The 14,982-nt window shown below is 32.2% G+C and overlaps 1 protein-coding gene across 1 annotated transcript; it reads right to left on the bottom strand.

The window, feature by feature from the left end:
- Positions 1 to 6,391: 6,391 nt before the first annotated feature.
- Positions 6,392 to 7,141, bottom strand: LOC145943508 (uncharacterized). Its single transcript, XM_083051074.1, has one exon. It carries the CDS (start codon positions 7,139 to 7,141, stop codon positions 6,392 to 6,394), a length of 750 nt encoding a protein of 249 aa, XP_082907200.1.
- Positions 7,142 to 14,982: the final 7,841 nt, after the last annotated feature.

Here is a 14,982-nt window from a genome sequence, read left to right as displayed (position 1 = left end):
TTTGCGTCTAATATTTCATTAAGGATGATGTCATAGCGACCATGCAGCGGTTTGAATATTGCGATTTTGCACATTTTGCTAATAAACTAATTGTGAACACCTGGGGGATGACAGCAGCTGGTGCATTGGCGCTCGTGATACATTTAGCACATTTCGCAAGATTCATCTCAAGGTGATAGCAGTCGTGCATCGGCGCTTGAAAATTTTGAATATGTTGCATTTTTACACATTTTGACCTTGACAATAATTCTAACATTTCATTTGAGGATGATGTCATAGCAGCTGCGCATCGGCGTTTGAAAATTTTGAATATGTTGCATTTTGAACACCTGGGACTGATGTCATAGCAGCAGCTGTGCATTAGCGCTTAAAATTTTGAATATGTTGCATTTTGTGCATTTTAACCTTTACAATAATTCTAACATTTCATCTGAGGATGATGTCACTAGCAGCCGTGCATCGGTGCTTTGATTGGTTGAAAATAATATTGGATCAGCAATAATCCCCACCCCATCACAATGGATATTATGGATAAAATTTAAAAATAATTTAGTATCACATTGATCACTCGATTGAAAAGGTTCTTTTAAAATGTGTTCTGCCGGAAGCATGAATTATTACGCTTCATGAGAGTGATGTTTTGTGCAAGAAGAAATGTGACAAGTAAGTTTCAATTCATTTTTGTCAAATAATGATTTTTAAATAATGATTTTTAAATAATTTTTGAAATATTGTTCTAATTATTTTTATAGCATTCAACGTGCGACTCGTATACTTGGGCGGAGATATGCTCTAACCGCAACATCCTATAAATATTTGGAAATAGGAATCAGCGTTGGAGCTGTATCATATGTGGAATTAGCTCTTGGTGATAATCGAGGCAACCACATAATATTGCCTATTGAAACATGGATATCGCTAATGCGGAAACGTGCGGACATTGAACGATTTTTACAATCATCTCAAACTCCATTATTGATTCGAGATCTAACAATAGAAATTGTTAAAATATCGGATTCAAAAATTGTAAAATTAACATTATCCAATAATTTTTTATATATGAAGCCATCGACTCTATTACATTTATTTGAGTTTGAAAAATGTATAGATCATGTGTATTTCTGGCTATGTGAAAATAGTCATCTTGTGAATGAAAAATTTAAACAATTTGCAACTATTTTACAACGCAATAATATTACTAATGTATGTGATGCTGTAAAAGCGATACGCGAAAGTGATGCGTACGATAGCGAATCACTCATAGATTGTGAAATATTAACAAGTGCTGTAAATGATGTTTTTTATGATTCTTGTAATAAATAAATTTTTATTGATAAACTGTGAATTTAATTATTTCTTTCCCGCCCCTGTTCTATATGTATATGAATAGTATGATGTACACATGCATTATCAGCAAAACTCTTTGGAGATGTAGAAAAATGATGAGCTAGATGATACTCCAGTTAGAACAGAGAGATGAAGAGATGAAGAGAGATGTAGAATTAAAATCAAGAGGGGAGCAACATTATAATATATGTGTCGTGTCATAGAGTAGCAGACTTATACTCGCATGCTCGTGCTGTGCGGTTGCATGAAACTGTAAGATATACTCTAATTGAAGGGAAAACGTGTTGCAACTGTAGATGCTCCCTAAATCAAATTTTATCGTGCAGTGTGTGTCCTATTTGCACACATTAAACTGTTTAAAAATTAAAACACTTAAAGTGCTGTGAAAATGGCGAGTGATGTGAAGATGCTAACTCAGGACGAATACATTGCATCGCTGGAAAAAGATGTGTTAGAAATTGCTGCTGCGTTGGAAAAAAAAATTTTGCAGTGCGTCCGACTGAAAGTGATAAAGTGAGTTATCTGTTCTGGGAGTTGGAGTGCGATGGATGTATCGATTTGCTAAAAGGACAATACCCACAACCAAGGAGATTTTTTTGGAAATTTTATGAAATAAAAATAAATCCAAAATTATTGATCGGAGATTTGCAGTCACGGACCGCTCGAATCGCGCGACTGAAGAAATAAGAAGATTGCTACGCAGACGTTACTTAAGCGTAGATACCAATGTTCCAGCACTATCGACAAACACTCCAGTAAATTCAATCGTGCAGGCAATACACAGGCGCGAAATAGGTTTCAAAAAACGTCACACGAAAAACCTATATGATTGCATCTTTACGCATAATATGTATCATTCTCCACTCGACTTTTTTGATTGGCGAGTTCAAAATTTCTATGTAACAGAACTCAATCCTGATTGTATTGCAAACGAGTTTTGGTAATCTGTGTAAGTTTCATTAATCTTATAATAAATAAATTAAAATATTTAAAAATTATTACATTAATTAATAAAAAAAACTTTTTTCTGTTATGCAGGAGCCTGCACCATCGTGCCGCGCCGACGTCCGCCGACACCCACCACCTCGCAGCCACCATCGCGCTGCTGTATATATTTTATATTTTTATATTATTATTGTATTAATATATTTTCATTTTTATATTTTAAATTTTTAAATTTACACACACACACACATTTTGTAAATATACACACACACAGTTATAAATAAACATTATTTTAAATATTAAATAAATGTATTTATTTTAGAATAAGTCCTCTCTCCCCTTCCTCCTATTAAAATCTTATTATTAATTAAAAATTACTATAAATATTATTAAAAAAAGTCTCTCTCGCGTCCGCCTCTCGTGCTCTCCTTCGCTGCATCAGCTCTCGCGCTCTCCTTCGCGTCATCTCGCTACCTCTCGTCATCTCGCGCTATCTCTCTCGCTCTTGCATAAACGCCTCGCTGCAACACCTCGCGCTCTCCTTCGCGAACGCCTCGCGTCATCTCGCTACCTCTCCATCTCGCACTATTTCGCGACCGCTATCTCTCTCCTTCGCGTGCGTCATCTCTCTCTCATGTTCGCCTCGCGCTCTCCTTCGCGTTCCTCTCTCCGCGCGGACCCCTCACCCATAAAGCTTCACGCGGTCTTTCGCGGACGCTTCCCCCTCTCCGCGGACCCCTCGCGGACCCGGCACCAAAATTGCGGACGCTTCCCCCTCCTCGCGGACCCCTCGCGGACCCTAACCTCGCGGACCCTAACCTCGCGGACGCCTCCCCCTCCCCGCGGACCCCTCGCGGACCCAACACCTAAATCGCGGACGCTTCCCCTTCCCCGCGGACTCCTCGCGGTACATCGCGGTACATCGCGGACGCCTCCCGCGTGACGTCATTCCCCCTCCCCGCGTGACGTCATTCCCCCGCGCCCTGGGTTCCCCCCCCCTCATTGCCCCTGGGTTAGAACCGGCATAGTATTACTACTCGCGATCTTGTTCCTACTTTCTGATTGGTCGATTATAGCAGCCATGTTAGGCCCGCAAGGTCCCACGTGACCCATGTCTTGTGTTCATCAGGAGAAAGATGAGAGGGGCCACGCCGGCGTTTTGCCTGTTACCGTTTTACGAGACTGCTTGGAACGCCCCTCGCACCCATTTTCAAAGTTGGAACTATTTGCACACCCATTTTCTGGCACGGTCGGTAAAGTCTGTACTTGGTGCGTGTCTGTGCTACGCCCATAATTTTCGTGTTGAGAAACACGGCATATCGAGTATTTGATTCCATATAATATGCGCGATCTTTTCTCTTTATATATATAATTTGTATAGAAACTAAAATATAATTATAAAAATATATATGTATAATAAAATAAATCTTATCTTAACCAAAATAAAAGGAACAATCAATTTTTTCGATCACCTGGATTTTGTATAATTTTTAATATATATTGCACTATATTTAATATTTACCGCCGCTTCCATTAATACGAAGTACGATGCCAACGTGCAATAATTTACAATTATTTAAAGTTTCCGTGTGTCTAATGTACCATGCCGGTGGAAAGGAACGTTAGGTAGCATGCGTAGCCGAGCGAGTAAGTCGACGAGCTAGAATCCTGCACGTTTCAAGTTCGAACCCTGCTTTTTTCAGTTTTTTTCCCCGTTTTTTTTCAAAGATGTATTTAAATAAGTTATTATGTATAAGAACAATCAACTAATAAATTATTATTTCATAACTATTAAAATTATACGCACATTTTTTAACAATTTTGCTTTCTTTGCTAGAACTTTATAAGTTTGTATTATCTTTGATTATTAATATAGTAATTAAATTTTTTCCAGAATTTCAAAATATTTAATTAATAATAAATTAAATAATCTTATATTTTTTCATTTTTCATAAAAAATTGTTATCTTTCCTAATTGTAAAATTGTTAAAAATTATGTAATAATTTTAATAATTATAAATTAATAATTTATTAATTTATTGTCTTACACATAATAAATTATTTAAATACACCTGAAAAAAAAGCGAAAAAAAAATTAAAGAGCCGGATTCGAACTTGAAACGTCCAAAATTTTAGCTCGTCGTCTCACTCGCTCAGCTACGCATGTTATCTAACGTTCCTTTCTATCGGTACAGTAAATTATAGGCACATGGAAACTTCAACAATGATATCTTATTAATTATATATTGACACGAGTTACTGTACCTTGTATTAATGGAAGAGGTATGTAACAACATATTAAAAGTTAAGCAATATTCAGGAGGTCCGAGGTTGTCCCCTTGTGAGATTACACACAATAAATTTTTTCGTCCTTTACATTGCGAGAAAATGTTGAAGCGCTATCATTTCCCCACCACCTTGCGGTAAATAGCATGGTGCGCTTTTTTTATAGTGGTTTCCCCAATAGGCCTAATCCACTATTTTTATGTAATGCATGAAGCAAAAGTTGTTGCACACGCTTTAATTTATGAACAATTGATTATCAATAAATATATTTATATTAAGACTGTAAAGATTAATATATAACATAACTGTACATATACTTAACATTTACTTAATAATGTTATTTTATTATAATTATGTAACGAAATGTTTTTTTTACGTAGGACACATTCATAAGAAATACAAACTTTTTGCACCAAAAATGATAACTACATAACTTTTAATAAATACATTTTTATTAAATTAATATAACTATATATAATTAACTCATTGGCATATGAATGAACATGACGCAAAGATCGCAATCACAGTTGAAACAATTGCATAAGGGGCTGCGCACAATAAAAGGAATAAGGAATAGAAAGAAACAGGAATAGAGAATAGACAACAAAATTCTGTGTTACTAAATTGCATTTCATATATTTGATATTGAACTGTTCCTTATTTCTTATTTCCCGTTCCTGTTTTCTGTTTTTTTATACCCTGTTCCTTATTCTTTTTATTGTGCGCAGCCCCTAAATCTCAGCCATTAAGTCTTATCAAATCTACACTAATCTACACTAAATCTACACTAAATCTACACTACATGCTGTAGGTTTCCTTTAAATAATTATCATTTATATATGCGCTTTTGATGTCTCTTTTTCCCAACATGTATTTGAGAACATCTTTTTTGTTATCTTGGTTGAAAAAATTATATTACTCATATCGCTCATTTGCTGCAATAATGACAGAACTCAAAAATGAAAAATTTATAAGTTATCAGCATAGGGAGAAAAGTTGCTACATGTACTATTATTAAATCGTGTCTCCTAAAAAATAACAATTTTTGAGTTATATCATTGTGGCAGCAAATGAGCAATATATTTTATGTATTCATTAATTTTTCCTACCCTCTATGTATAGAATACCATATGCCAATGATTTATATCTTTATATTGTTAAAATATGTTCTTTAAATCTCACTACTATTACTTGTATCACATTATTGCTAATAACAAAAATGCTTATGATTTTACAATTTCTTAGCATGATCGCATATTAAACCTTTTTAATCCGTGATAGAACCTGATGGCAGTTTGTGATTTATGCTAAAGTTTCAACTGTGATTGCGATCTTCTACTACGAAATTGAAAAATTTATACTTCTTTTTGTTATTATTTAAAAATGATGTTTATTAAAAAGTAATATAATTTGCAAATATTTAATATTCTATGCATTTGAGCGTTATTGCAATGCAATATCTTGATACAAGTAAACATAACAAAAGAAAGGATTAATATATGTGTTCTACGTAATTTCTTTTAATATTTTTCTTACTTTTTTCTTACCTTTTAGTTTTATAATTTTTTTCATCTTCTTTCTCTTTTGTATCTTTTTCTTTTTTTAGTTTTCTTAATTCTTTCTTAAATTCTGTTGCTTTTTGTACATTTCCTTTTTTAATCTTTTACACGTTTATTTGCCTCTAGTTTTCCTTATTTCTTTCTTAATTATTTTGCTCGGTTGCAGTCTTTTTACACATGCTTAACATGATTGTTAAGTATTTCATATATTCCTTTCGTCAATTTTTCCATTGATTAATTTTTACGCAATTATTTTACTTGTTTGAAAAATTTTTCACTTTTCTGCGAGGTGCACTAGTTTTTTTTCCAGCGCGATTATTGTATCTAGTGCGAGAGTATATTTTTACAGTAATCATATATCTTAATGTTTGCACTCGATGATTATAACACTCGTCATTAATATCAAACCATGTAGCATGTATTTTATTTGTTTCTTCTATACACTCCGCAACAATTTTATCTTGTGTAGATGCCCAATAATGCTGCCATGTTTTATTAAACACTAATAACTGTATTTTCATTATGTTTATAAAAAAACTTGTTGGGCGTACTAATTTTGTAATTGTCGGAGCCTCTTCATCATCATTCGGATATTCTCTAAATTGTACGTATTTCTCATTTGCTGTTAACTTGTCCATTGGCGTTTTCATCATAACATCGCGGCATTTTTCACAATTACTTTTTTGAAAACTTCTACGTGCCACAAATCCAGCGAAAAATGCTATAGCATTGTCATCGTAACTGCTATGTTGCTCATCATTTTCGATATCTTCGTTATCAAAATATTCTTCGATTATATTTGCATCCTCTGCAAGTAACTTATCGTTTTGATCTACTTCATATTCTGGAGCTGTACTGCTGGTTTCCATAACATTTTCTATAGCCTTAGTAAGTTTACTCGGTTCATTAATAAGAGTTTCTGTTTCTGGGCATTGTACATTGCCTTTGTCACTCGTTTGAATATATCCCGTGGAAAGTATGTGCCTGATGGAAAGTCGTATCATTCTTGCGGTCGGATTAGGATTAAATCCTCCGCGTTGTCGAAGTTTGGAAAATAAATGTTCCACGGAGTCTTGATTGGATAATCCTGTTGCTAATTCAAATTCTTCATTTTTACTTAAGAGTGTTTTATAAGTTGCAAGAATAGCTTTTATAGTTATAACAAAGCCTTTGAAACAAGGTACTTTAGTTATTGTTTCTGCTGATTTTGACCATCTTGAACACCATTCCACAAATTCTGTTAATAAAATCTCGATATCTGAATTTTTAGGGGATAATGGTCGTTTTCCGCCAAATTTCATCTTCAAACTATACGAATTGCAAGCATCGATAATATTATTCATGCGTTCTGCAAAATCTGCTGTAACTTGCCATGTATTTGTATTTAATTCTTCTTCATGGCTGGCTGTTTTTATCGCGGCTGCAAAAGTATGACTGAATAATTGGAATGCTCTTTTCACATTCATAGCTTCGAAACTATTTGGACGAATGTGCGCTTCTGTTATGTGTGATAACAATAAATTAGAGCCTCCTTTTGTGGAATTGTCGATGGACCATGTCGTTTCAAAATCGGAGTAGGAAGCAATTACATTTCCATCGCAATAGATGTTTCTATGCGTCCTGAGGAAACTTGCCAATCTTTTCACCAGATGCAGGAAATCAAAGGAAGCGTAATATTTTTTTCTTTATACATGAAAAATGGGTCTGATGTATCAACACTGAGTTGAGCATAAGCACTTTGATTGGGTATGCCTTGATCACATATCAGAAGTTGCACATCAGCACCTGTTTCATTTAATCTATCTAGACATTCTTTTAATAAAATAATTATATCATCCGCCTTCATACATTTTCCTGGAAGAAAATATGCTATAGGTTGACGCCATGGGTGCCGTGCATTTAAGCTATCTGAACAAACACACATTTAGCTCTCTCTGATTTTCTACCTAGAGGTCCGAGATCTACAAGGCCTTCTATTTCATTTAACTTGGATGAATATTCCTCATATGATTTAATATACATTTCATCTCATTTCAAAGCGCACACTCTTTCCTGCATTGGTAATTGAGTTATTTTTTCTTTTAATTTATGAAATATAAAATTGCAGAATCCTCGTCTCATGTCATATTCTTCTAACCATCTTCGTATTGTTCGTTGTCCAGGAAAATTGCAACCCGCTTTCTGTAAGCGACAAAATGCAGAGGCTGAATAATAATAAAGTTGCCTCGATAAATTTCTCTCTTCTTCTGTATATTTTGCATTTGGTGTATGTAGCTGTAAATTTATCATAGCTTTTGCCACAGGGTGTAATTCTTGTTCATTTATCAATCTTTTTAATACCTCTTTCTTTTGTTTTTTTCCCTTTGGCTTTTTAGGCATACGTCTCATACGTAGCCGATATTTTAAACTTTTTATGTGTTTTTGCAACCGAGCATTTTCACGTTTTAAATTATTAATTATAATATGTAATTCGTTCGTATTCTTTGTTTTATTGATTTTTTCTTTCTTTGGCAAATCAGGTTTATCAATTATTCTTTCATAGCTGGGCGGCTCTATATGTATCCATTCTATGATATTTTTCTCTTCCGCTGGAATATCAAAACATAAATTTGATGGTCTATATGTTCTAAGTGACCGTTTTACCGGTTGCTCGTCCATCATTACGATATCTGGATTTATTGTACAACTGGTAGATGCAATAACTGGTATGGCGTTTTCTTCGATTACTTCAACTGCTTGCTGTATGTCTTCTTTAGCTACTCCATCTATTTCCATTTGTCTGCCTTTTTTTCGTTGTGCATAATTATACTCACTTTTAAAATGGATTGGTACAGCATCCCGCTTCAATCTTCTTTTTGTATCATTTTTGAAGCAGTCATCATTAAAATGATCCTCGCACAATCCTGCACATCTAAGGGACTCGGGAGACCATTTTTCCAATCTAGTATTTCCTGCAACAGAAATAGAACAAAAACATTTACCGTGTGTGTAGATGGGTGAATGACTGAAAAAACGTCATGTATTTCATAATATTTCTAATTAATCATGATAAAAAAAAGAAAGAATAACATTACAATTCAGGCAATAACAGCGAATATTAAAAAATATGAAAAACAAAATTGAGCACAATTATACTACAAATAAAATATATTTCTAAAATTATTCAAAGTTAATTTATTTTACGACGGTCAGAGAGAGAGAGAGAGAGAGAGAGAGAGAGAGAGAGAGAAATTCTAAAAAACCTAAACAAATTCGTAATTATTAACATAAATTTCGTATAAACACACACACACACACATCGATATATCTATTCTCGAGTTTTATTTGTAAATCAACTGAAAAAATATTTCAAATACATATTTTTTATTAATAAACGTTTGACAAATTTATTTATTTCAAATTATGTATAGCAAAATGAATAATGCAAAAAATAAATATTGCTAAAACAATAATAATAATAATTTATTTTTAAAATTTTCGTAAAATTATATTTGGCTGTACTTCCGAAAACCTGACACCTCTGATTTTTATGGGGCTTGGTATACTACTGTTGTTGGATGCGCTGATCACAAATATCAATATGAAAATCACCGACAAGGTCATCTTCAAGGTCAAACATCGAAAAAATTATATTTTTCTGCATTATTTCAGTTAATCTCAATTTTACAGAAAAATGCTTCAAACCAAACTTGTAGCCCTTAAAAAAATACATCTTTTATGTTCTATACATTTTTTTTGTAGAACAATTATTTTCTGAGTAAAACGTCATAAATGTATCGCCTGATATATTTGACGTGCCCGCGCCGCGGCGCGCCGCGGCCGTGCTAATGTAGCGCATTGGTTCCTTTGGCGGCCACGTGGCGGCGAACGATGATAACGCAACCCGAAAGTCAAAAGCTGCACATTTTCGTATTTTGCACAACATGGACTAAGCACAATGTTGGGTGAGTTAGGTTAGGTTAGGTTAGTTTTCAGGGGGGGGTTTGGGGGGCGCAGCCCCCCATTAGGCACGATATTTCATTTAAACTAATTAAAGTTGTGTTTGAAACCTTTTTTAGGAAATATACAATTTTTTCGATGTTTGGCCTTGAAGATGACCTTGTCGGTGATTTTCATGTTGATATTTCTGATCAGCGCACCCAAAAACAGTACTATACCAAGCCCTAGAAAAATCAGAGGTGTCAGGTTTTCGGAAGTTTATCCATTATATTTTCGTAAAAGTTAATATACTTTCGTAAAATTCCAAAATTTTTACTTTTTAATTTCTCAACTTTATAAATCTTTTGTTCGTCAAATCTATTAATTTATAGCTTTTACATTAAATTTTCTAAATTTATACATTAATTTATAAAATATATATTTTTTATATTATCTATTTATGTTAAACAAATCCAATAATATAAATATAAAATTATATTAGAAATATATTGTCTAAAATTATAAAAATTATTTTACAGAGCAAAGCAAAAGAAATAAGAAACTAAAGGAAAAAAATTGTTGAATGTAATTACTTCAAAAATCTGTAAAAATAATCTAATTGTAAAATATTTAAATGGATATCAACAAATGTAACAAAATTTGTGTGAGAAATCTTTTTGATTAAGAAATATTATTCAAACCATTAATATTTTCAATATTTATATAATTTATGTAGTAAATGTATTTAGATAGATAAATAAGAACATTTTTGTTAATTTTTATATTGTTAATTATAAACATTTACTTTATTAATATTTATATTTAATATATAATAATAATAAGATAATAATAAAATAATAATAAAATATCCCTGATAGCACAGCGAATTCATTTTTATGTCATCAATCCTGAATCCTTTTTTAAATATATATAGAATTAATTTTATGCTCCATTTTAGAATATTGAATCCTTTTTGAGCTCATTTCGAACAGATTACATATGAATTTATAAAGTTGAGCTAATAATGATCACTTGTGCTATATATATCTGGGAAAATATATATTATAAATAATAAAATAATAAAATATAATATTTAAATATAGATAATAATTTAATTTTTTATTAATATTAAATATTAATTTTATTAATATAAAAAATTAAAGTAAAAAAAAGTAAAATATCAACTATATTAAAATACAATAGTAAAAGGAATAGGAGATGGAGGTTTTACATATAATATACACGTTATTTTTACATATTAATATAATGTATAGTCTCATCAATACAAAATAGTAATTTATTACAATAATAAATAATTGTTATGATAATATTATTGATAATAAATATTAATGCCACTTTCGCCTCTGCCTCTGCCCCTTCTGGTTCCTCTGCCTCTTCCTCTCCATCTTCCTGTTGCTCTTCCTCTTCCTCTACCATGCATATAATGCATAAAATGTTGTAATTCTTCGGGCTAAAACATACAAAATAAAGAATATATTAATATACATATTATCGATACATATATGTATATGTATATACATGGAAATAATACAATTAATAAAACAATTAATTAAAAAAAGCACTGTGCTGATACAAATTAAAAAAAAATTACACTTACAGTTAAAGAAATAGAAACGGTCGGCATCATCGGCATCGGCATCGTCGCCGGCATCGAGATCGTCGGCATCGGCATCGTCGCCGGCATCGGGATCGTCGGCATCGGGATCGTCGGCACTGGCATCGTCTCCGTCGCCATCGTTGTCGCCGCCGTCGGCACCGGGATCATCGGCACCGGCATCGTCGCCGCCGCTGGCACCGGCATCGGGATCGTCGGCACCGGCATCGTCTCCGTCGCCGTCGGCATCAACATCGCCGCCGTCGTGGGCGTGCCGGCCGTGGTCGCCATCGCGGACGGGGTAGACATCGTCGCGTCGATTATAATAATATTCCGCTTTCTAGAAAAAAATAATAATAAATAAAAATAAAATAAAATTGTCCGAATGTTCTATGAAAATACGTTTTAATAAACTTACAGTAGTTCGGGACCTCTTCTCTCGTCAAGCGTTGAAGACGAACTGAAACTGGTCATCACAACCACACGCACACGCACACGCATCGTTTTTGATTCGCGCAGGATTCGCGCAGCCGTTCAGCGAGATAAGAAAAAAATATCGCGGCAAAAAATCAACACCTCAACGTTACGTAAACATAAATAATATCAGACATATTTTATATATTTACAAAAACATAAAGAATATACATATAATATTCGCTTCATATCGCATATATTAATACATATATATAACATATAAATGAATATGTAAATCAATTTTATAAACTCACCACTATTGCGTAACCATAAATCATGTCTCGCATCCGTTTGTAATGGAAATCTAAATAAACGTTTTCCGTCTTTTGTCCTAACATTTATGCAATTTAGATACACACATTTCCCCTTTTAAAAAAGGCATGTTATTGATATTGTCCTCGCTTTTCCGCGATGCTGATTGGCTATCTCGTTGCCATGCGCTTGCTTCACTCGATCGTGCGACTTAATTAGACAGTTTGACAGTTTGACGGTTTTACGTGTCATAATTCAGAAGACGAAGAAAGAAGAAAGAGAAAGGTATGTAAAAATTAAATTTATTAAATTATAATTTATTATAATTTATTAAATTATAATTAGTCGCTTGCGAAAAGTTACGCGCCGAACGCCAACCGGGGGTTGACGCCGAGCCGACCGATTATCCGACGAGAATTGCCGGAATAGAAAGAGCTCGAGGCGATCGACTACTATGAGTATGTGAGTACACGTGATAATATACGCGCGTGATATCTCCTACGCCGTCGATCTCAACCGGAGCGAACCAAGATCCGAGAGTCCGAGGATCCGTGAGAATGTCGAATGTCTCGTGACGTGAAAATGTTTGACGGTTCGGTATCGCGAAACGAGTCCTCGGATTCCAGTTCCAGATAAACGAGTTATTTCCTAAAAATCTAATCGAGAGATGCAGATAATGTAAGGGTGGTCAGGATGGTCGAAGTATTGACCATAAAATAAATAAATTAATAAAAAAAATAAATTATAATTATATATTATTAAAAAATAATAAAAATAAAAGTATGAAAAAACTATGGCCATCTTACCCGAGTTTACCCTATTGTTTTTTTTTATTACTTATATATAAAGTCATTTTAAATAATGCATTGATATTTTTATATATTTTGCTATTTTTATATATTTTATATTTTAATCTGACACATTTTGAAAAACAAAATATATATATATATTTTTCGGTAATCTTACTTTAATAATTTTCTGTACAGAATTGAGATAATTAAACTGGTATAAAAAAAACATGGTTTTTAAAAAGTATACAATTGTACATTTTGGTATAATTCTATTTAAATTATTTTGTATTTAATAAGATATAATTGATTTTATATATTTATATACATCCTAATTGTTCCAATCTTTTTTAAATAATAACATAAATGTTTTATTTATAGTTCAAGAAGAGTGGAGAGAGAAAAGAAAAGAGAGTGGGAGAAAGAAAAAGCATTGTTTAAAATTAAAGAAGAGGGAAAATAAGCAAAAGAGATAGAGAGAGATAGACAGATAGAGAGAGAGAGAGAGAGAGAGAGAGAGAGAGAGAGAGAGAGAGAGAGAGAAACAGTTATAGTTGCAGTTGAGCTGTCATAATCATAGTTAGACACATAACGAAGGTATATAAATTATAATGTAACCCATAATTTTATTTCCGTTTTCACTATTTTCTTATAAATACTATTGTCATCTTTTCTTCATAATTTGGTTGAGATGGCCCACTTTCATTATTAAAATATTTATTATTAAAATATGTATTTTGTTTATTTATGTATATTTTATTTATTTACTTCTGTTCTGTTTTAAAGATTGTTTCAAAGATTATTTTTAGTTAAAAAAATCAACCTGAAAGATCATATTTAAAATTTAATTTTTTTATAAAAGATTTTATTTTATATTAAAAAAGTATATTAATGTTTATATGTTCAATTTATTAAAAATAAAAAAGCTAAATATGTAAAATTATAAATTTATATTTAATTACTTTAACATGAAATATATGTATAGTCAACTGTTCTATAATACTATGGCCATCTATTCTCTAAAAGTCAGAAAGATTGCCAATGCTCATGTTTTAATATTTTGATAATATAAAATTTCTATTAAGTATTTATTGTTTAATTTCGATAGTATTACGTGCTTTAATCTTCAATGAAGTAATGTGCCAAATATTATTTAAAAAATAAAAAAAATAAAAGTATGTTTTTTGCATTTTAAAAAACGAATGGCCATCTTACCCGAGTTTATCCTATTTTTTTTTTATTAATACTTATATATAAAGTCTTATTTTAAATTATGCATTGTTATTTTTCAAATATTTTTATATATTTTGCTATTTTTATATAATTTTTAATCTGACACATTTTGACAAACAATATGAAATATCTCGTAATATATTCATTTTTCGGTAATCTTACTTTAATAATTTTATGTTCAGAATAATCAGATAAATTAACTGGTATAAAAAACATAGTTTTTTAAAAATCTATAAAAAATATGGAATTGTGTGTGTACATTTCAAATTATATATATATTTTTTGTATAATTAATTTGAATTATTTTGTATTTATTAAGATATAATTGATTTTATATATTTACTAGCGCTTCGCGCGGTCCTCAAAGCTTTTATAATTCGGACCGCGCTTCGCGAGGTTCTCATAAAGCCTTTATAAAACCTGATTTAACACAAAAGATTAATTGTTCTGTCTGTATTACCGCGAACTACTTCCATATTTTTGGACCGATTTTCACGAAATTTATATCAAATGTTGCAAATTTTTCGAAGATGACTACTATTATTTTTTTTTCACTCCCTGATAT

Source organism: Prenolepis imparis, unplaced genomic scaffold (genome assembly GCF_030444845.1).
Source record: "Prenolepis imparis isolate NDT839.2.m4 unplaced genomic scaffold, iyPreImpa1.0 SCAF_12, whole genome shotgun sequence".
In the NCBI taxonomy this organism is placed as follows: Eukaryota; Metazoa; Arthropoda; class Insecta; order Hymenoptera; family Formicidae; genus Prenolepis; species Prenolepis imparis.
This window is presented reverse-complemented; position numbering and strand designations above follow the sequence as displayed.

What these genes read in the sequence shown, in the direction of transcription:
- LOC145943508 (XM_083051074.1), bottom strand. Translation starts at nt 7,141, where the DNA reads ATGATACGACTTTCCATCAGGCACATACTTTCCACGGGATATATTCAA.